The sequence below is a fragment of the Chiroxiphia lanceolata genome, chromosome 15 (assembly GCF_009829145.1).
Source record: "Chiroxiphia lanceolata isolate bChiLan1 chromosome 15, bChiLan1.pri, whole genome shotgun sequence".
In the NCBI taxonomy this organism is placed as follows: domain Eukaryota; kingdom Metazoa; phylum Chordata; class Aves; order Passeriformes; family Pipridae; genus Chiroxiphia; species Chiroxiphia lanceolata.
In genome coordinates this window covers 9665018-9688376 of record NC_045651.1, presented here as the reverse complement: position 1 = coordinate 9688376, position 23359 = coordinate 9665018, and the positions used below count along the sequence as shown (strand labels likewise).

At 50.1% G+C, this 23359-nt stretch overlaps 1 protein-coding gene across 1 annotated transcript; it reads left to right on the top strand.

Annotated features, from left to right (window-relative positions):
- Positions 1-20746: 20746 nt before the first annotated feature.
- On the top strand, positions 20747-22521 carry NKX2-5 (NK2 homeobox 5). The gene is made up of 2 exons (XM_032703114.1): positions 20747-21114; positions 21900-22521. Exons 1-2 carry the CDS (start codon positions 20820-20822, stop codon positions 22505-22507), a joined length of 903 nt encoding a protein of 300 aa, XP_032559005.1. The 5' UTR covers positions 20747-20819; the 3' UTR covers positions 22508-22521.
- The last annotated feature ends 838 nt before the right edge of the window (positions 22522-23359 follow it).

Below are 23359 nucleotides of genomic sequence, written 5' to 3'. Positions count from 1 at the left end.
ACGAGAGAGATGCAAAACTAATCATACTGAGAAGGGAGCCAAAAAGGGATTCCAGCAACATGAAAACCAGAGGGAAATGCCAGAGTCATGCTATCTGTGATCGGTATCTGTGACCCTTCGTTTTCCAAGAAGTAGCAATGATAACGCAGCTCTGCCCAGGTGAAAGATATCAGCAGGGCTAATTGTAGCTGAGCACACTGATTCTCACGGCAATGCTGTTATCTCCCTGGATTCCAGCTCCCAGCGGCTGCTGTCACTGCTCAGAATATCCAGCAGCGAGAGAGAAAGGAAGAGAGTAGAGGAAAAAATAAAGAAGGAACAGAGAGGAAAAGAGCAAACAGAAAGGAAAGTGTAAGAATAGTCAGAACAGAAAGGGAAGATACAGAGAAGATATGGAAAGATGTTAAAACAAATTGGATTATTACATTAATTAGCTGCTGCACAATTCCCTCTTATGGGGGTTTCAACAGAGTGGAGCTGATGGCAGAAATTGCTTTCTGTGGGTGGATTTCAAGAGGCAAATTCAACTTGACCCTTCCCTGAGGAGGTCAGTCTTTAGCAAGGAGAGATCAGGAATATGTGGGAGGCACAGAGAGTAAAGAAATTACTCCTGAGACATTACCTCTCCACTGACTACTAATGAGCTGCTAATGAGGGTAAGCCTGTGCACACAGCATAGCACAGAAGGGAGGCTGCTCTGGTCCCTAAAAACTTTGCCCCAAGAGCCAAGGGATGTGCCTGTCCAGCAGGATGGGAAGGGAAAGCCAAACACTGATAACTTTGCATCCACTACCACCACACCCCCTGCTATTCCTGCACCCATTCACCAATTTTCTTGTTCCCCTGTCTGTCCTTTACTCCCCATTCAATTTCCAGCTTTTGGATGGTCCCAGCTTCAAACAGGTAGGAGTTCTGGGGCAGCTGTGGACACACAGTGTCCAAGCTGTGCCCTGCACAGGTCGGGAGGGAACCTACTGTGCCCGTGCTCAGCCAGCTGGACCTGTCAGACCTGCTGTGGTTGGCAGGTGGGTCTGGGCAACATGATTATTACTCTTGGTATTCCTCCTCAGATCCAGGTAAATACATGGTGCAAGAGTCCATGGACCAAGGAGGTGACGCTGAAAACAGCCACAGCAAAGGATGAAAGGAGCAGTGAGAAGTGACTTGCTCAAAGCACACAGCACAACAGCAGTGTGTGGTGTGAGGAAGAAGGGGTTTGTTGCCAAAATACAGGTGTCAAAAGCCAACTGATATGTGCTTTTTTATCCAAGACATCCACCCCAGGCTGGCAGGTATGGCCCGGGACCTCCTGGAGACTGGTGGCCTTCTGGAGCAGCAGCTGGAGGCCAAGCAGGACACCAGAATTTGCAAAATTGACTTACAGAGCAGTGTCTGTGCCCCAGGCCAAGCTCTCTCCCCGTGCCAGGTTGCAGCTCTGGGCACTGTGGGGAAACACCTCCAGATGGTATTTGGAATAAGAGTCCTGTGGGCTCAGAGGGAAAAAGTCCAAACCTCTCACAGCAACTTTTAGGGCCCTGTGCTTTAGGAATAGATGTCATGAGAGTGAGAGTAGAAAGCAAGATATCCTGCCCAGTCAAGGCTAATGCCATCAACAAAACCAGTGTCAGCCTCAAACTGCCTGTTGAGTTATATATAGGCAGCCAGTGGGGGCTCTCAGTGTAGATATACATTAACTCTTTTTTTTTTTTTCATTTCACATACATACATTTTAAATTACATTAGATATAGAATCAAAAATTACACCATCATCTCTTGATATCCTTTGCACCATAGAGAAAAATTGCACAAATTATATGTGATGACAGTGTTTTAAAGGAAAGTCAAACTGCTGAAATGGTGGAAGTCCCAGACCATGACCAGAACATGTCAAGACGATCAACAAGATTTTGATGAAAATAACTTTTACTGTGAGTATGGGGGGAAAAAAATCAGAATTATTCATTCTGATTTATTGAATGAGTTTGATTGAGGTACTTTGTCATTCAGGTGTTAATCAATAAATTGAAAAGCTGGAAAGTTTATTTTCCCCTTCTAGCCATTAAGTAGTTTTTCAGAGTACATTCTACTAGTACTAAAACTGTGAAGACCCTGACTGGGAAAAACACCTCATTTCACTTACTACTTAAAAATAACCTTAATACATCAGCTTTACATACAGAACAGGCCCTTATATACTTACTTTATTTTTCAGATGTATGACAATTTAATTTAAATAGTAATTCCTTCTCATGACTTCTTTTCTGATTTCCCATTTCAATCCTAATAAACTTCAAGAAAAATCGCAAAAGAAAACAGAGTCTTGACAAAAAAAAAAAAAATGGAAAAAGAAAAGCAAAAAAAAGTTGCCATGGATCATTTCCTTAAGGAATAAGGTCTTACCCTGAGAATCTGAATAGACACATGATAAGTGATATAACTGTAAGTAAATGTATACAGGTATGGCAAAACTCAGAACAAATGTAATGCAAGGCTTGTATTTAGGGCTCTGACCTACGTCCTCTGGTCAACCACAGCAGACCAGTTTAAGATCCCTAAAGGATTTTGCTGTGGTTTGCTGATGGTCACCACTCCTAGAGCAAAACCAGCACCATGGGACACACAGCTCCACATCAGGAGTTCCAGCTGCTACAGCAGCTTAAGCCATTAACAAAGGTCAGTTTGTCCCCAAGAAAAACCATGTTACAGACAAGGGAACATGAAGTGCAGCTTGTCCTGTCCCACAAGAACACAAGGTGGGGAACTGGGGACAGTAACATCCTAAACTGCTACCCCGACACCCCCATAACCGTGGAGCAGGCAGGATATGGAGGGATCACCAGTCAGTTGGTTTTCTCTGGTCAGGAAGGATCAGTGCAGGTTAGATGCAACCCCCACCCCACCCCAGTGCTGTCAGAGTTCCCCAACCCTCTTTCACCCCACCCCACTGGGACCCCCCAATGCTTCCAGCAGCTCCTGCACCTGCTCACACCCTAAGAACAGACTTTGGAGGGGAGGCCCCGTCCCCCAGCAGCAATGCCCACTGCAGACTCATCTCCCAGAGACACAATTCCCTATTCTGCAGCACCATCTTCAGCAAGAGGGAGGAAAACACCTTCCACAGGCAGCAGCACAGAAGGTGGACCCGAAGGACCTGCAGTCTGGGCTGCAGTTACAACCAGGAGCAAAACAGACAACAGATGGAAGATTTGGATTAGGGATGGTGTGTTATGGCCTCTGGCATCCCAAACAAACCCCAGTGCGGCTGAACTTGGGGTTCAACTTGTGGAATTCAATATTTTGTTGCTAAACTCTTTTGCCCACCTCCCTTGCTGGTGGCTGCTTTTTACCCAGCTAAAAGGTGTCTGCTAAATTCTCTGCTCAAACCTCCCCATGAGTGTTGCTCCAGCACAGCCCTCGGGCAGCCACCAACCTGCCACATCCATGACGGGGAGGAAACAAGTGTGACTTGTCCACACAAAGGCAGCAGCGGGACTCTAAAACATCTAACAGGGCTCCCCAAACTGTAACATGTTGTTCCCCAGTCCCAGATTTTCCACACTCTCTCCCAGGCAGACTTAGAGCATCAGGGAGAGAAAAGGATGTAACTGGAAATGTAACAGCAGCAGCAAAAGGACCCTTCACACTCTTCTACCTCCCAGGTCTTTAAGCAACATCTCAGATGACAAGGACGGGGAGAGGACACAGAGCACGTGGATGTGTTTGCTTCAGGTTTTCAGTTTGTTTCCTGACATTCTTAGTTAGGTCTCCTCACTTCTGGAGAGGGACAGTTTTCTCCAGTCAGTATCTAGATCTCTCGTATAACTCTGAGAATAACGGCAGAGAAGGTGCAAGTACTGGAAACAGGAAGAGTATTAATTTAGAACCTCCAAAAAATGGCCAGCGGGCTCTGAAACAGTGGAAACTTGATATTAGCTATAAATAAACTTCAAGAAACTTTTTAATAAAAGAAAATGAAATTTAAGAAGGCTATTTTCAGGAAAGTTACACTCAGACCATTGGTGTCATTAGTTCTGAAGTTAGTTGCATTTTTGGGGGGGAGAAAAATAATTCAAATGGACCAAAATTATCACCAAGACATCAGATTTTCTAATTCTCCATTAAAAGAAAAGCAGAGCAGTGTGCTGCTGAGAAGGAGAGCAAAGCTTAGCATTGCACACACTGCAGGGAGAATCTGCCCCTTTGTGTCAGGCAGTGTGAGTGCACACAAAACTGATTTCTACTGAAGAAAAACCCTGTGTTTAACCAGGAGGGCTGAGAACAGCCACCACGTCGTGTGTTGACTCTCAAAGGCAAAGCTTTGGCTCCTTTTGGCAACACCAACTTTTCCCACAAAGCCACGGCTTGGACCTCTGAGCAGCAGTGGGAAATGAGTATAAACTGTCTCTGAACTCAGGGGGTTGTGCAAGCCATGGATTCTAATCGGGATTACGAAAGCTATGTCAATTTTCTCGAATTATTGGAATCAGGTTTTTTCCTGTGCCTTTTTTATTCACAAACCCTCTTGTCCTCTGAACTCCAGAGCTTCAGCTGGGAGTGCAGCTGCCAGATTTGCTTCAGTCGTTCCAGATATCCATAGCCCTCATCCCTCCCTCCCTGCAGTACCTTTCTGCTTTCACTTGAAGGCAACATTGCGTCGCACATGCCTGTAAAGAGAAAGGGGCTGGGGAAGCACCGCAGCTCCTTCACCCGGCAGGTATCACAGAATCACAGGATGGGTAAGGGTTGGGAGGGACCACAGTGGGTCATCTGGTCCCACCCTCCTGCTCAAGCAGGGCCATCCCAGAGCACATGGCACAGGGCTGTGTCCAGACAGTTCTGGGATATCCCCAGTGAGGGAGAGTCCACACCCTCTCTGGGCAATCTGTTCAGTGCTCAGTCACTGTACAGGAAAGAAGTTCTTTCCCATGTTCAGGTGGAACTTCCTGGGTATCAGTTCCTGCCCGTTGCCTCTTGTCCCATTGCTGGGCACCCCTCAGCAAAGTCCGGTCCATCCTCTGACCCCTCCCTCGCAGACAAAAAAGGGATGAGCTCCAGGCTCTTCGGAGAAACAGCTTAATTGTTCTTATAAGGTTTGATTCATTAATACTTGCACACTGATGATTTTCGTTTAGCTCCTCTAAAAGTGGTTTAACCACTCTCTGACCACAGTCTTGTAAAAGGTAGGACAGAGGATCAGCAGCTACATGGGGAACACACGTGTCCCTGGGGGATGCTCAGTGCTCACCCCCTGCCTTGGCTCTGGTAAAGCACCAGCAGAGACCACAACTGACAGCAGGGACAGAGCAGGGGCTCAATTTTGAGCGGTGACAGAACAAGCTGGAAAGAGGGATATTTCCTAATCAGCTGTCCCCGAGGAATTTTATCCTTGGATACTCGGGGAGCCAATTATCTCGGCCATTAGTGAACTTGTGAGGGACAGGTGAGATACCAGCAGACGGGCAAAGGGCAAAGGTAGTGTCTCTCCTCAAAAGCAGGGGATGAGAGGAAACAGGCAATCACAGAATTATCCCAGTAATACCTATTATAGACCTGTCTCCTTCACTGTAATGCCAGGAAAAACATCAGGATAAATAAATACCTAAAGACACCCAAGACGAATAGCAGGACCTATGAACTGGTCAATAGCAAGTGATACATAGGGTTTATGCAGAGAAAAAGAATACAAGAAGAGGCAATACAGAAGAATTCAAGAGTCCAGGGCTCTAAACATGTCTTTCCCATTAATTTCAGGGAACAGACACATTGATAAATTATATACATCCACCTCTTGACACTACTTTGGAAAGAACAACCAACAACATTACTGTGCATTAAGCTGCATTTATGAAACCACTCTTCAAAGCAGAGCAGTATTTAACATTTTCTTCTTTCCCTTCTGCTCAGAATGACCATCTGGCAACAGATTTTCTGGAACTAAGCCTTTTCTCTGGTTTCTGTTTGGGGACAAATCTGTGCCAACTTCCAGCAGCTCATGTGATTTAGGGATGCAGAATATAGTTCTCTTCTGAAACGTACGTGGGCTTGAAGTCAAATTCAGACAGTGAAAAGATCTGGTGTGAAGCAAGCTGTGGGTTACAGTACAGCTTTCTCTATGTGCCTGCAATATGTCAAACTAGAAAGATTTACATCCATTTCCACACAGTCTGAGGCTAAGTGGTCAATTCTGTAAATTATCCACAGTTATTTTACTTGCCCTAAGCCCACCAAACCTGTCTGGAGTCTCATTTAAAAGTTCTAGGAACTTTCATTTGAAACTGTGGGATGCAAGATCCTCCTCAGATATAGCAGGCACGATTACAGGCAATTAAGTTTTCTTAAAAAATAAAATAAAATCTAACTGCAAGAAGCTAAGAGAGCTCAGGGGCAAAATCTCCCATTTTGGGAGATGTGGCAGTCAAAAGACAGTGTAGACTCTCCTAGAGGAACAACAACTGTCCCTGTGCATCAGCCTATGTTCATTTTAGAAGCAAGATCTGAAACTTTTAAGAACTAAACTGTCATGCTCGGCCATCAGTGCATGCACAGGGCCTTGGAGACACAGGCAGGGGAAAAAGAAGTCTCATCCAATGACCTGCACTGCCTCTGCAACTATCCAGTCCCAGTTCCGCCCGGCCTATGGGCAGAAAATAGGAAATGAAATCCAAGACCCTGCTTGGAAACTTCAGGCTAGATTTCTGATCTTTTTTCCAAATGTCCCAGCACATTGTTGACAGAGCTCTGAAACCTGGCCATGTCCATCTGGGATGGGCAAGGAGCTGCACAGCCAAGGTTGGGAGAGAGCCCCAGCACCAGGCAGGAGCCGGGCTCTCCAGGCTGAGGGTCGTCAGAGGATTAAGCAGAGGACAAGCAGTTCCTTGGGGAATGCCACCAGCCTTCCACTATTTGTCTGAAAATTCTCCAGGGTACCATCCCTAAATAAAACTTTTTCCTTAAAGTCTCATCTTTCTGGGTCTAAAATTTGGGTGGACAGTTTTAAAGTGTGTTATTTATGGATTAAAAATATCATTACTTTTATTGCTTGGAGATAAACTGTGGCTAAACAGTATTTCCAAGGAAAGAGGTTTGTGTCTAAGTAGAGGAAAAGACAGAAGAAGTCTCTTCACCTTTGTGAATAGAATTAACTGCAAAAATAGACATCAAAACTGAAGAGAAATTAATTACTTTATAAAATTCCTTTCAGCTATAACGGTCCCAACTTTTATTGTCATTTATTAGATCTACTAAAGTAGGAGACCTAAGGAAAAAATTTTAAATCAGCAAATCATGTTGCTTCTTTTCCAACAGCCAGAAAGAAGTCCATGATTTTCACTGAAGTTTTTACCTATGCTTCATTTTTCCTATTAGGAAATGACCACCTTAGAAGCCAGCCTAAAATAAAACCTAAATGCCTGACAACAAACATGAAAATAATATTGCAAAGTTTTTGCATGGGTAATTTATGGGGTTTTTTAAATAAAAGCTGTTATAACAGGTTACAGAATTACAGAATCACTTAGATTGGAAAAGACCTCTAAGACCATCAAGTCCAACCTGCGATCAATCCCCACCTCATCATCACCAGAGCACTGAGTGCCACGTCCAGTCATTCCTTGAACACCTCCAGGGATGGGGACTCCACCACCTCCCTGGGCAGCCCCTTCCAAAACTTGACAATCCTTTCAGTGAAGGAAAACCCCAGTCTGGACCGTGCTGGGATGCAAGTGCTGCACAAACATCCACTAAAAGGCAGGTCATGCTCCAAAGACTTTCCCGTCAACATTGAGGAGCTTGACAGGGTCATATCACCATTTTGACCCATTCTCAAATGCTCAGTGCTGTCTGTGGCTGCAGACATGACTGACTCCTGCCAAGTAGTAAATAAAGGCTGCTCCCCACTCTGAAATTAATGGCAGCTTGTTTTGCATCCTGGACTGCCTGTAATCGACTCTCACACCCCGTGACTTTACCCACTCACACCCCTTGACTTTACCCACTCACACCCCATGACTTTACCCAAAATCTCTCTTTCTCTTCTGCTGTCACATCACATCAGGGATTCCTCAGCATCCACCACAGGTACATCAGGCTGGGACTTGCTCTGCAGCACATCCTGAGGCAGCCTTCCTCACACACATCCACAGAGGCTGAGATCAGAGGATGATGTGTGCTAGGGATGCTGATCACAGAGTTACCCAACAGCGAGGCCAAGTGATGATATTTGTCAGGAAACCTTGATACACAATTTTCGTTTCTCCCAGGTGAGCAACAGCTCCCACCTGGCAGTGTCTGTTGAATGGGAGTACGTGGCTGTTTGGCTGTTCACAGCCCACAGACCTCCCCACTGTGGGAGCACAGCATTATAGGGAACTCCTGCAGATAAAACTCACGACTGTTTTTTACATATACAAAAGCCAAATGGTAGAAGTAAGAAACTACATCAAGGCATTCATCAAATGGGTAGGGGAAGACTGAATGAATATGCAGTTCAGGTTGAAAAGGAGCCAAGAATTTCTCTTCCTTGGAGAACTTGCCCAGACTGCATTTCACCTGATTAGCGCAGGGTAAGACCCAGTTCCGTGTATGCAGACACAGATAACACAGTGCATTACCTGCTAAAATCAGACAGAAGCATGAGGTGCTGCTCTGCAATAAGAGCAAAGAAGCTCTGAGTTTGCTCCCTAGACAGCTGTCAGCTCCTCGGACACACCAGCTGGGCTTTGGCTGCACCCACACCACAATCTACTGTCCATATCAAATGTCCCATTTACCCGAGTCCGCAAAGCTCAGAAAAAAAGAGGATCCAGACAGTGCTTTATCTCGGTGACAACTTTTTTTTGGGAAAAACACGTTCAGCTCTTGCCAAAAAAGACCAACAACAGCTATTGGCATCGTCAGCCCTCGGTTACATGGTTTTCCAAGTGGCACAAGGGATGACAGATTCATATTAATTCCAGTCAGCAAATGGATTATAAATACTCCCCCAGCCAGTTGCCACCTGATAGTACTGTCCTTGAGTCCTCCAATTGTGGAAGGGACTTGTCAACTCTAAATTTACCCACCAGCATAGAACATACTACTCTGTGATCCTTGGTAGACACTTGTGCTGTAGTCCAGCATGGATTAGACCAGAAACTGCTGGTTCCATCAGCCAGACAGACATCTCACTGTTGCTTATCTCAAGCCTTCGATGGCAGGAAGGAGAAAGGGATGGGTTTGACAGGATGCGTTGGGATATTGGTCATGCAATTGCCACAGCAGTCAGTCCCATTGAGTCTGAGTTAATAAAGTGATCAAAAGCTGAGCCCACCTAACACCTTTCTGATGAGGTAACAGCTTCTGTTCCTAAGGATAGCCTTTCCCATCAGAAAAATGTCCCACCACCACTGATAAAAGCAAACCCACTACAAGGATGGGATGTCCAAAACCAGACAGAGCTGATAAAAAGCAGACTGAGATTGTATTCCCTGTAAAAAGCAGTAGGCAGGATGCTAAAAGTTTGCACACATGAACTATTCACTTGAAGAACCATATTAGATGGATTTAACTTTTATAAAAGGGTAAGTAAACAAAAAGCAAGTGAGGAGCTCCACTTTTTTTCTAGCTACAGAACAGTCTGCGAACTGGGCAGATGCACATGTTGGTAGTACCTGTCTGCAGTAGATTTTCTCACCCCCCCAAAAAAAGAGGCTGCCTAAGAGAGAGGACAGTTCATAAAGTATCAGTTATGGGCATTTACCCAAGGTAAGCTTATTTTTTTGCCTGTTGCTTGTTCATGTACAAAAGTTTCCTAAGCTGGTCAGCTATAGACAGCATCTCATCACTGTCTCAAAGGTCACCGATCAAACCTGCCTCAGTTAAACAAAGACAGGGGAATTCCATGGCTGTTGAGGGCTGCAGGACAGTTTGCTCCACTTTGGGCTTTTTCCTGATTTCATTCCTAGGTTATTCTCTCTTGGTGCTCCTCAGTCCCCCTGAGGACACCCAGATTCTCAGGCAGCAAAAAAAGGCTTCTGCTCACTGCCTGTACTCACAGCCTGGGTACCCCCTCCCCAAACTCTGTGAGCCCTGGGGGCTTCCCAGCAGGGCTGCAGATCCCACAGGATGGCATTTGGCACAGCATGAGGGACAGCAGCCCAAGGATGCAGTGACTGCTTCTGGACAGAGGAAGTTCTCCCATCTCATGGAAACTTGCCTCGTATTTCCATTATTTCCACTTGCTGAACACTTCCTAGCAGCTGAGCCAAAATGGTACCTGCCAGTTTTTTGGAACCTGTATCTACCTGTTTGGTTTGGTTGTTATAATTTTTTGAAAACCACAGGGGAGAGCAAGGCTGGAAAATGACACATCAGAAAAATCCTGGGGATCTTTGCTTTCAGAGACCATGGCACACCTCTGTGTTTAGGAAAAGATCTGAACTTTGCACCAGGACCAGCCATTTTTGTGACCTACACGAGAATCACCATAAACATATCTAAATTACCCTCCTGCTATAACAGTTTCTCTGGGCTTTCTCCGTGTCTGGAAGACTGTAGTGCCTTTTAACATCAAAGATTCTTTTAACTCACACTGCAGCTATGTCACATGGGGTACCACAAATCAGTGGGTGCTTTTAACCTCAAACTCTGCACTTTAAATCCAGGGGTAAAACTCCTGGATTATTTCCTCCCCACACATGGGATAGGCAAAGGCAGAATCTCCATACCTTCAAAGCACTCGGAAACTCTTGAAATGAGAGAGGAACTAAAAGCTCCATCTCTGTGGAACAAGGCTGGGAGCTCCATAAGAGGGATAAAACTAAATATTGAATGGCTGCTGGCTGCACAAGCACTGTGCATCCTGTGCACTTTGGGAGACACAAGGCTTTGGGGAAAAAAGCAAAGCTGAAATAAACCCAAAAGCCTGACAGGGAATGGACACAAGAGAGTCACATCCTGACTGCCAAGGGCCTGACTTTGCAGCTCACACAAAGTCCCTTTTGCCTCATTTTTGCTTATGTGTGATACATATAAAAAGCAATTCAGAGTGATTCCAGTCATACTGGCTTTTTCAAAATGCAGATTTACCCCAGGGCTACTGGAGCTTATAATAAAAATGTACACAGAGACAACAGCATTTACTCCCATCAAATTGTAGTGTAGAAATCCATATTGCAGGACATTTTATCCTACTGGAACTTTAATCCAGCTAATGCTAACAAGTCGTTCAGAATTAATGTAGTAGGAATGAGAACAGGAGGGAGAGTCAACTAAGCAAATGGATGTATTCCTTTCCCATTAGATCTTACACCAGCAGTGACAAGTCGATTGCCTCCTCCTACACAACACCAAAAGCCTCAGCACAAACACAGCCAAGGATCAGCCCAGCAGAGGTTCCACATCCCTGATGAAATTTAAGTTCCCAAGGCAGGAGATACATGGCCATTTTCCGCCCTGTTTTGCCACAGCTTCCATCACCTTAAGTGCAGAGCGTTGCCTGAATGTGAACTACTGGATCAGGTTCATATTTTGTAAATATTATTGTTCTTTTATGAACTTTGGCATCAATGAGAGCAAAGCTAGGGAGGCTGGAATATGACACAATGCTTTGGAGCTTGGCTGTTAGTTGTTCATTTTTTAAAAAGTGGGGAGAGACAAGGAAAAGGATAGTTTAGAATTGTGGTTAAACACTTTTTTTTCTCTAGAGACATTTAGGATTTTGTCTTTGCTTTGTTTATTCTTCCTTGGGAGTAAGTAAAGTCATATTTTTAAACATAGGACATCCCCCCTTTCCTTTTATATGCTGAAATTCTGAGAGCTGCTCTAGACAGGGCTCAGGCTGTTCTGACTATTAGAGCCAAATGCATCTTTGAGAGTGTTTTCTTGTGGCCTAAGAACATATTTATCTTTTCAGTCATTCTACTTGGATGTACCTTTGTTCACTTTTCAGAAACAGTTCAGTTTCATGACTTTTTTTCTTTTAAATCAGAATATGCAATAAAGTTTCTAATTTTTCACCTCAGTTCTGATACTTCAAGCACATGAGTGCCCTGTAATTCAGATGTTTAAAATTTGACCAGCACATTAGGATCTTACTGAATAAGTGCTTACATACTTCCTTATTTCTCTTGGGGGGGGGGTATTGTCTTTTTACTTTTCCTAAAAGTGGATGCATAATCCGGCTCTGACACACACAAAACCAAGGATGCATTTGTACCAAAGCATGTTTTGACAGCAGGAGCAGTGAAGATCAGTGCCCTGGCTGAAAGCAGGGATGTACCTCCCCTCTCTGAGATGGACTCTGAAACAGGAGAGCTGGAAGCAGCTAATCCTGAACTACACATATGAAGGCAGTGGTGGAAACAACTTCTGTTGGACACAGTGAAGGGAAAAAGCCTCAGAAAAGAATTCAGGGTAGAGATTTCCATCTCCCTGGGCTGACTGTGCCTAAAATGTGTTTCCAAACCCGAGTGTAGGGGATCCTGGAGGTTTCAGTGCCCCTGTGCAGACAGTTTTGAGTGTCTCTGAGCTGGAGATGTGGGTCAGGAATGCCCTGGGCATGGAAGGGCTGTGCTGGAGTGGCCACAGGGCTGGAATGGGGAAGGCATCTGGGAAGAAGCAAGACAGAGCCTGACAGCTTGGAGATGGCCAGATGTTTTCATCATTATGGAAAAAATCTGTTGGTGCCTCTTTGCCCAGAGAAACACTGGAGGAGGAAATATCCTCTTGAGTCTGATCAAGGCTGCATGTTAAAACTGCGATGGGCCAGGGTCAAAAACACAACAGAAACGGGAGGAAGGGATGTTTTCTGGCTGGGTCTAACCTTCAATGTGAAGGTGCCCAAAAAAGCTGCACTGCTTCCCAGGGACCTTTTCCCAGATCAGTGCCTCAGAGAGGTGAAGAGAGATGGCCTGGAGGACGGGCCCAAGTCGTGTTTCTCCAGCACCACCCCCCCCCCCTTGCTACCTCTTCTCTCCACTTGCAGCAGGTGCTGCCCCAGGAATGTGCATCCCTGTGGACATGTAACCCTGGATCTGCAGAGCTCTGGAAACATGCATTCCAGGGGTTGCAAGGAGAACTGAGCACAGCAATAATGCAACCAGGGGCTGGAGATTCCTGTCTTGGATGACAAAATCAGCTCTGAAGGAAGCCCACTGTCCCCCTGGCCCCGAACACCCCCAGGTGACACCCAGCCCAGCCAAGATCCGGTCAGTCCCTTCCCCCTTGCCGCCCTGGGGTTTCTCCCGGGCAGCTCCTCGGGATTCATCCCTTCCCATGGATCTTCCCTTCCCAAAAACAGCCTGGCACCGGCCCCCGACGGCTTCTCTCACTGATTTTAGCTCTCAGACAGATACGGCGTAATTAAAAACCAAAGTAACTCCCGCGGACCGCCCAAGAGAACAGTGTCTAAAAGCGTAAGAAAACGCCAATAGCCAACCCGAAATCCTTTCAATTCTATTAGAAATAAACCCTGTCGTCGAAATAAAAGGGTGCTTAACGTTCCGTGCGTTTCACTTGGATTTTTTTTCTCGTTCTTGAACTGAGAAATAGAAAAAGCAGCAGCGGCTGGGCTTGGGGGCGAGCGGAGATCGCTCAGAGCTGGCGGGGAGGACGGGACTGAAGCACCGCGGGCGCTTCTCCCTGCTTTCCTCCAGTTCTTTTTGCTGTATTGCCGAGGCTCCAAGAAAAAAGAAAAAAAAAAAAAAAAAGAGGCTGCCGTTTAATTGGTGCTTTTCCCTCTACCGCTGATAATTAATGCAGGATTTGGGGAATAAAAATGCAGATCTGTTTTTATTATGCGACATGCCTTTGAATTTAAAAATAAAAATAAGGACTTGTGAAAATATCCGAAACTTGGAATTTTTACCCAGAAATAATAATAATAAAAAAGGTAAAAATTTAGAAGAAGTTTTACGAGATTTTCGTTTCTTTCTACCCTTTTCTTCTTGATACACACTTGAAATATATCGTGTTTTACGTTCAGTGAATTGTACATTCATTGGGCTGATGAAAACACTTTCCCGTGCTTGTATTTGCCGGTTTCTCTTTCTTATGTATTTTAATTTTGCAGGGATTTCTTCATAACCGTTTATATCTCTGCAAAACAAGCCGCGGGAGCACCCGAAGTTTTAGGTTTTCAGAGAGGATGCAGAAACGGGACCATTTGGAGAAACAGACCCGTTTCCCGACAGATCACCACAAAACCCAACAACGCAACCCAAAACCCAATTTCCCCACCTCGAGAAAAAAAAAAAAACATTCAGAATCCTGGTCCTGCTCCCGGAACGATCCTACCAGGGAGTCCCGTAGGGGCTGCACGGAGCCTATTTTCCCAGTGCCTCTTTGCGGGATGCAAGGGTGGGAAAGGAGGAACCGGCTCCACCAAACCCACGTCTCAGGGCAAAAATAAACGCGGGTACGAGAGCCCCGCGGTAGTAGGGGTATCCCTTTTCTTTTTTTTTTTTTTTTTTTTTTATTTGGTTGTGGGGGTTTTTTTTTAAGTTTGGAGGGAGTTTTGTTTGTTTGAGGGGTTTTGTAGTGTTTTTAAAAAATTGCTTATTATTATCTCAAAGAGGTGCGGCGCTCCCATCAGGACCATAACCCTGGGGACTGGTGGGGGATTTTGCAGGGCAGCGGTGAGGCTCCCCGGACCAAGTGAGGGAAAAGGAGCGGGGCCGTCCCAGGAATCCTCTTTCCTGGAGCAGGAGAACGAGGAGGAAAGGCAGAGCGGGCCATCTCGACGAGGCCCCGCGGGACAAGGAGCTGGCAGCTCGACATGGACGGGGAAAGGGATAGGGACACACAGCCCCTCCCGCCCGCGGTTTGCCCCTGGGACAGCCGATTTCATGGCTCTCCGATTGTGGGTCACAGGCTGGGCATTGCCGGAGCAAAGGGGACACGGCCGGGAGACGCCGTAGAGGAGCTGGGGGTCAGGGCGCCGTAACCCTACTCGCCCGGGTTCATCCTCCCATCCGTCTCGACGGAGCTGATCGCCTCAGGAAGGGCTTTTTCCAGAGGGTAGGATTCGGGGTGGGCCCTGCTGCGGGAGCGCCGGGGGAACTCGCAGTCCCGGGCTAAACCCGCCGCAGCCCCGCGGGGCTGAGCCGGCACCCCGGGCAGGGCGGCGCTGGGAGCGCACCCGGTCCCTCATCTCCGCGGGGATGTGGAGGGGATAGATCACTTTTAAGACAAATAAAGCCCAAACACCGTCTCATGTTAGAGGTGGCTCCCCCAGACCAGCCCTGCCCGCTGCCCCGGCCCGGCGCGGCCACCCCGGGCTCCCGGGGAGCGCCGAGCGCGCACGGTGACAGCGCAAGACGGATCGGATTTGCACGGCCCGCGGGAAGTATCCGAGAAGTAAGACTTTTATCTCCTCGGGAAAACAGCGTGCGGACAGAAAAGCTGCAAACACCCTGAAATCTTGAGGCGATTTCAGGCTTCCCGGCCAAGCGCCACTGCCGTTCCCACCGGAGCCCGTGGGAACCCTCCCCCCCGGGGAGGCAGATCGGGCCAAAGCCCCGCCGCGTTTAGAGCCCTGTCCTTCGAAACAGCCCAGACTCCACAGTGCCTGGAAGGTATTTCGTTTTTAAAACAGTTTTTCTGACCGTCCCCAGACCCCGGTGCGTCCCGGCTGCAGGACGCGTGTGCCAAACCGTTGTGGCATTTACGTGAAAATCTCTTCTGTCGTTTAATTCCCTGTCCCCAAAAATTACCGTATCGCTCCTGCCCTGAGTGCGTTCCCCAAGGAAACATAACGAACAAGCGCTTTTGGGATTACCTGGAAGCGTTAAAAAGCTTTTTCTGGAGAGCAGAAAACCGGCGGGTCTGAGACAAGCGCTAATAACGCGACCGCTGCCCGTGAACGGGAAGAGGGCGGCGGGAAGGACGGCGAAACCCCATCTCTCTCCCTTCATCAGTGAACCCAGCACAGTTACAGGCAGAAAAAAAAAGTTACAGGCAGGGTAAAATTAAAGCTTTTCATTTATCGGCCCGGCTCCCAGCTTTCGCTTCAGCAGGGGGAAAAAACCACTTCCAGAGCCTGAGGTGCAAGAACCAGCTTAATTGTCAGATTCCAGGCACGGAGCCCAGGGCAGGAGGGGGAACTCCACGGTGGCATTTGCTATACAAGTCCCCCTGCCTAAGTCACCCCATCCGAGTCCCGACGGAGGCGGAAAGAGGCGACCGGGCCATCCCTGGGCGCGCCCCCCGTGCTGCCCCGGCCTGCCGGGGGAGCGGGGCTGGGGGTGCCAAAGCCGAAACAACACCGGAGAGGTTTTATTCCGGGCTTTGCATAAATTGTCCTGAAGTAAAGGGAAGGCACTTCGGTGCTGTCTGGCTGCTGCATTCGCGTGCTGTACCCTGGCACCAGCCTGCCCGGCTTCATCCGCGCTCTCCGGCCGGTCTGAACCGGGAGGGAAGGGGCCCGATGATCTCCTAAGTGCCCGGCGGGAGGAGCTGGGATCCGACAGCGATGGGCAGGAGCCCCGAGGGCCCGATACCTGCCCCGCCGCCGGGGAGCGGAGCTGTCGAGGAGCTCCCATCCGGCTCGCAGCACAGCGGACCCAAGCACCGGGCAGAGGGGAGGCCCCTCGCCAAGGCCGGCTTCACGTCAAGGTCAAAACTCTTTCTTTGACGGCCAGAAAAGGCGACACTCGTTAGGGCTTGAAAGGATTGGGGGGTAAGAAAAGAATAAAAATTAAAAAAAAAAAAAGTAGCAAGGAAAGGAGAATTTTTTTAGATGGAGCACCTGGACAGCTCCAAAATCTTTTTCCTCTGCAGAATTCCGGAGGGATGAAAGCAAAACCTGCCCTGGCCCCACTCGCCCCCCCGCAGCCCTCAGGCACCTTCGGCAACCGCCGGTGGGACCCCGCCACGGCAAACAGGCACATCAGCACAGAGATCCCGCCGGCAGGATTTATTCAACCCGGGCTCGCCGGTTTGCAGCGTCCCTTCCCAAGCGTTTAAAAAGAATAACTGACCAAAAGACCCTGGGGAACCCTTGGGGACCTGCAGAGGCCACGGGGTCCCAGCGGCTCCCGCCGCCACGATGAGAACAGGGAGATTGGCACAACTTCTCGCAAGGAAACCCTAATAGGCTATTTCTGGACTACTGGCTCTTAACAAATCTATAGCACCTGAAGTGTTAGCACTCAATTAGTGACAAGGTTTCAAACTCCGGCGTTTACTGGCGAGGTATAAACAGAGTCCTCGGGAGATAGCCGGGAATTAGAGCGGGAGGGGGCCCTGGACATCTTAACCGACTGGGATTAAGAGGAAAAGTTTTTTAAAAGGTCCCATCTCTCTCTAAACAGTCCGAGGTGTCGAAAGCTCAGGGGTAGAGAGGATGTGCTCTCTGGAGTTAATTGCGGGATTGGAATTTTTTTGGTTTTGTTTGTTTGTTTTCAACAAGAAAAGTTTTAAATTTTTGTGGTATCTTTTCTTTTTTTTCTTTTTTTTTTTTTTTTTTTTTTTTGGAAAAAAGGAAACGCACACAGAACACAACAAACCCAACACGAATCGCACTTAGCAATCCCGGAGAGAAGCCGCGAGCGGGTTTGGACGACAACCCTCGCCTGCGAGGGGCTTTTCTGGGCATGGGAGGCCAGGGCAGGCTCAGTCCTGAGGGCGCAGCGAGAGCAACCTGCAAACAACGTGAAGGCGACCGGGGGAGAAGAGAACACCCCTGCTTTTCCCTGCCAGCCAGAAAAACAACAACGTCTTTGCTCGCCCCGTCTCCACTCCACACACCCACAGGGCCTGGGTCCCGGCTGGAGGAGTGGGCTGGAGAAGGTGTTTCAGGGCGCTGCTCCGGGGTCCTGCCTCCCTTTACTCTTTTTTGGGTGTTAATTAAACGCAGTCAAAAGCGACCCCGCAGAAAGTAAAAGCGATGCGAGAGAGCTCGAGGTGCGGGGGGTCCCTCCCCTCCACCCCTGCCCCGCGACTCAGCCGGGGCACCCGGGAAGGTCCCCCCGGGCCGGGCAGGGACCGAGCGCGGCGCCTGAGGGCTGCGAGCAGAGCGGGGTGAACCGGTCGCCTTTGTCCACTCCGCTGGACAGTCGGAGCCTGGCTTCAGCGGGCTGCTGGGGAGCACCGGGAACGGGAGAAAGAGGGGTGGGAAAGGGGGGAGGAATGGGTGCGGAGCCCCGACCCGGAAAGTCCGTGAGCTGCTGTATGTCAGTAACTTATTCATCAATCAGCCGGACACAGAGCAGACCTGGCCTCTCTTTGCGGAGTGTTTGCTTTTTCACCAATTATTGCGGCCCTGCAGCTCTTTTTGTTGATACAGTAGTTCTAAAAAGTGCTAATGTTCATTTATCAGGGAGCCGAACCCGGGACTCCCACTAGTTGTGATTCTTCCAAAAATATAAACACGAAGAGAAGGGCTAAGGCTAAAGCCCCCATTTGTTTCTAAACCGCAGTATTAAAAGTGATGCATTGTTGAAGATAAAGCGGAGATAACGCTGTCTGTCTCCAATGAATGTCTCCCCGACGCATTAATGACATTCCAAATGATAGCTCCGGCTTATCGTTCAATTAATCACTTCCACCCTCTGCAGCCGGGCCCACATCGATCGGGAGCCGCCGTGTGACTGGGGGGCTGGAGGGAGCCCGTCAATTCTCGGTGAACCGCGGACTGTCGGCCGGCAGTGCCCGCCCCGCCGGGACGCGCCCCGGGCCCGCAGGGGGCCAGGTCGGACAGAGGGAAACCGCCGGGGCAGGCACTGCCGTGCGAGCTCCCGGCCTGACCTGGGAAGGGCCTTTGGGGTCCGGGATGGAGGAAGGGAGCGCCGGACGCCGTTTCTGCCGGGAGGTGGATGTCACCAAGGCGGGCGAACCTGCGGCCGCGGCTCTGGGTTTGGGAGGGATCGGGATCACATCGCTATTTTAGTATTTATCTAACTTACCCCCATTAGCTTGCATTAAAAAGGAGGCAACGAGATTAGAAAACCCGCCGGGCAATGCGGAGGGCAAGGGATGCCCCAGACAGCCGGCAAAGTCCCGCCGCAGGCCCCTCTCCTGAGCCGGGCTGCTGAGGCTGCCTCTACCTTCCCCAGGCGCTTCACCCCTTTTCCTGCAACCGAGGAACATTCCCTCCGAGTTGTGTCCCAGGGAATCCTGCAGGAAGCGCAGCCGCGAAGAGCGAGATGGCCGCTTAGCCACCTCCTCCCATCATTAAATAGCAATATTTCAGGCCTCCCCGTTCACAGTGATCGCACTGACTGTCATCGCAAGATCCGGTTCGCCAAAAAACTGCTCCCAGGACACCCGCAGGCGTCTGCAGCGAGGGGCTGCGAGCGCCGGGGTTGCTGCTGCTGCTCCGGCCAGCGATCCCCAGAGAGTAGGGCGGGTCACAGCATCGCCCCCAAAACCATCCTGAATTAAATTCCCCAAAAGCGAGCCCGAAGGTGCCGAGACACAAAAATCTCGGGGGGCAGCTGCGGGGGGCACACCGGCGGGTCCGTTCGGGAGCAGCCCGGGCAGGGCAGCTTCGGGCAGGTGCTCACATTTCCACCCGCCTCGGAGGGTCCCTTCCTGCGGGCGGAGGAAGGATTTGCACAACTGCGACTCCGCCGCCTCCCAGGGCAGGGCCCGGCCGAGGGACCCCCAAACTCATCGGATCCCTGCAGGGTTTCTCCGCTCGGCTCCCACCGCCCGGGCCGAGCCCATCCCGTGTCTCTCTCAGTCGGGCGCTGGAGCGCTAGAGGAGGTCCTTCAAAATTTATTTTCTTTCTCGACCCCCGAGCCCAGAAAGCGCCGTAAGGCCCCCTCTCAACCTTCGGCTTTGCCGCTAGGGTTTATTTCAGCCACTCCATGCAAGTCAAACGAGTGAGAGCACCCACCTCAGCCCCGTGAACTCGGGACCCGTGGGCAGCCGTGCCCACGGAGCTGCGGGGACCCGGCTAGCACCAGGGCCAGCCCTGCCTCCCGACGGCAGCCCAGCGGCCGGTTACTTTGGCTTACTCATCTCTTACCCCTCCAATATTTTGCAACACCTTCAACCCGCTCTTGTTTTAGCTTATTTTTCTTTTTTTTTTTTTTTTTTTTCCCAGACAGTGGTAGTTTGTTTGGGGTTTGGGGGTTTTTTTTGTTTGTTTGTTTGAAAACTTTACAAACAGAGAGGAGGAAAACCCAACCGGCATTTCCCTCTCCCAAGCCAGGCAGGGGCTGTTCAGGATCTCTCTCCTATCAGCTAGATTTTGCGAGCGTTGTGTTGCTTCAGAATATCTGTATAAACCCTAAGCGCGGATTTCCCCTTGAGCGCGCTTCACACAGCAGTGAACTCCCGCTCTCTAGTTCCTGCGATCGGATATTGCAGAACACTAAAAACGAAACCTCCGTTCCATCACTTAGAAAAAAATATGAAATCAGCACATATTTGGTTGATGGCTTCCTCCCGGCCTGTTTATTTAATCTGACTGTATGATAGATAGCGTCAGATAGTGCCTTTGTACACATTAGGCCGTTCCGCTTTTTTTTTTTTTTTAATGGATGAAAAAACTCAGCGCAGAAAAGCTGGATAAATGCAGTGCCGCCCCTTTAAATGAGCGGAGATGTTTTTGAGATGTATTACTATATTAGGTGACATGGAACTTTGCATCTCTCATACCATCACTGCAATGTTGGCCAATAGAAAGCTAAAGTCACCCAAAAACTGCCTAGTCCCTCCTTCCCTTCCCTTATGGTCTGGTCCTACCTGCCTCCAGTGCACAAGTCAAGGCTACTCGCAGGAATGCTATGTGCCCCCTCCGTGAGCCCACGCTCCACCACTGCTCCAGGTTGGCTGCTCCTCAACTACTTTTCCATGACCCTGGGTTCCGGCTGCTGCCCCGCTCTCCTCCGCAATGTTTCCTAGCCCTGTGACAACGACACCCTTCTCGGTCAAGGATATTTTGAACCTGGAACAGCATCAGAGCGGCCTGGCCTCCATGGAGCTCTCCTCGCTGGCCTCGCCCTCCTGCATGCTGGCCACCTTCAAGCAGGAGACCTACAGCTCTGAGCCGCCGGCCCTGCCCGACCTGCGGGAGGAGCTGCCTGTGCCGCCCCCCGCCAAAACAGCCGCCGCCTTCCCCGGCTCCTACTACGTGAAAAACTACGTGGAGATGGACTCGGCCAAGGAGGGAAAGGCGGACAAGAAAGGTAAAGCCAAGTGCTGCTGTCCGGGGCTCTCCGGTGGTCCTTGGGAGGAGAAAAAGGGAATGCAGGGGAACGGTGACCCCCCCAGCCGGGTTTGGGCGCTCGGCCAGGTGTCCCCAGGGCTGCGGGGGAAGAGGGGACAGCGCAGGGCTGCTACCACCCTCAGAGGCCGGGGGAGAAAGAGCGCGGAGAGCGGGAGCATCTTCATCCCCTCCCGGGCGCTGCAGTGCAGGAGCGGGACAGACCCACCGCGGGGAGCGCCCCGGTAACCCCGGGCCGGAGAACCCCCCGAGTGGGGCCGGGGCCGAGCTCCCACCCCACGGGACGGGTAGAGCTGCAGGAGGATACGCGAGGTCTCGAGTTTGTACAGAAATTAGGTGACAAATCGGATTTCTAATTCGTTCGGCTGAGTGTACTGGAGCCCGTGGGTCGGGCTGGGATTCGATACAAAGCCAGCGCAATAAATACAAAGGCTACGTGATAAATCCAGGCCGGGGCACAGGCGGTCGCGACTCAAGTCAGTGCACTGAGCATTCTTGTTTTCAAACAAACAAAAAAGACGGAAACTTTGTTGAAGAGGTACTTAAAAAGCGGGGCAGGGCCAGTCCCACTGCTGCAGGAGCGGGTCACCGCGGCGGCCTGCGGGGCTGAGACACACGGAGCCAGGGAAGGGCCGGGGAAGAGCCAGGGTTCGCTCACGTTGCACGCTGTTTATTGAACACTGCTTTATATCTTTTTGCACATTTTTTTCCTCCCCCTTTTTCCTTCTCCCGTTTATTTTGCTGCAGAGCTGTGTTCCCTGCACAAGAGCCTGGAGCAGGAGAAAAGAGACCTGGAAGATCCCGAGCGCCCCAGACAGAGGAAAAGGAGGAAACCTCGCGTCCTCTTTTCTCAAGCCCAAGTCTACGAACTGGAAAGAAGGTTCAAGCAGCAGAAATACCTCTCGGCCCCCGAGAGAGACCATTTAGCGAACGTCCTAAAGCTCACCTCCACCCAAGTGAAAATTTGGTTCCAGAATCGAAGGTATAAATGCAAAAGGCAGAGACAGGATCAGACCCTGGAAATGGTGGGGATCCCTCCCCCCCGGCGGATAGCAGTGCCGGTGCTGGTGCGCGATGGGAAGCCCTGCCTGGGGGAATCTTCCCCCTACAGTTCGCCCTACAATGTCAGCATTAACCCCTACAGCTACAACGCCTACCCTGCGTACACCAACTACAACAGCCCCGCCTGCAACGCCAACTACAACTGCAACTACCCCTCCATGCAGCCCATGCAGCCCTCGGCGGCCGGCAACAACTTCATGAACTTCAGCGTAGGGGACTTGAATTCGGCGCAGACGCCCATCCCGCAGGGGAACGCGGGGATCTCCACACTGCACGGGATCCGAGCCTGGTAGAGCCGCCCCCGCCCCCGGCCCGCTCCCTCCATGGACCACGGCCATAGGGATGGAGGGGCTCCGGCCGCGCCTGCGAGCCGGGCTCGGGACATTTCCAGGCTGCGGGATGAGGACGGTTCAGTGTAGCATCCCGGCGGAGTTCACTGGAGTGGTGGCCATTTACGGGGGGGGGTCTTCGGTATTTCGTGCGGTGGCCACGCTCCGTGCGGGGCCAGGCGAGCACCGGTGGGGAGGAGACAGTGCCCGCAGCGCCCGGCCCCTCTCGCTCCCCGTTCCACCTGGGTCTTCACCCTGGTAATTCCCCTCCTTCCTTCCTACAAACCAGCCGGTCATTTTGCTGGACCTGTTCCCAACGACAACTAGCCAAGCCCAGCAACTCTCTCTCTTCTTATTCTTCTTCTTTTTTTTTTTTTTAAAACTTTTACTCTATACTAATTATTATTGACATCCACATTTAATTTTTGCACTTCCCGTACGGTTCCCGCTGCTCGTCCAGTTCAGTATCTCTCCACCCCCAGGTCTCCCTGTGCGAGGCTGCTGCCGCCGGGCTGGGCTGCGGGCCGGGAGCGGGGCCGGGAGCGGCTCCCACCCGCACACGATGGGGACAGACCCCCCCACCCCACCCCGGATGAGGGACACGGACACTGCGGCCCGCCAGGTCCCGTAGGGTAATGCACTAAAACGTGAGTTAGTATGGAAATGCACTGTCCGCCCCTTCCTACGTGTCACCCTTTGCTGTACACGCTGACGGAGGTCAGCGAGTTGTCATTAAAGAGAGTGGCTGAACCTTGGCGTCCCTGGCGTTCCTTGCGCGGCCTGGAAACGGCGCTTGTATTATAAAGTTTTTCAAAA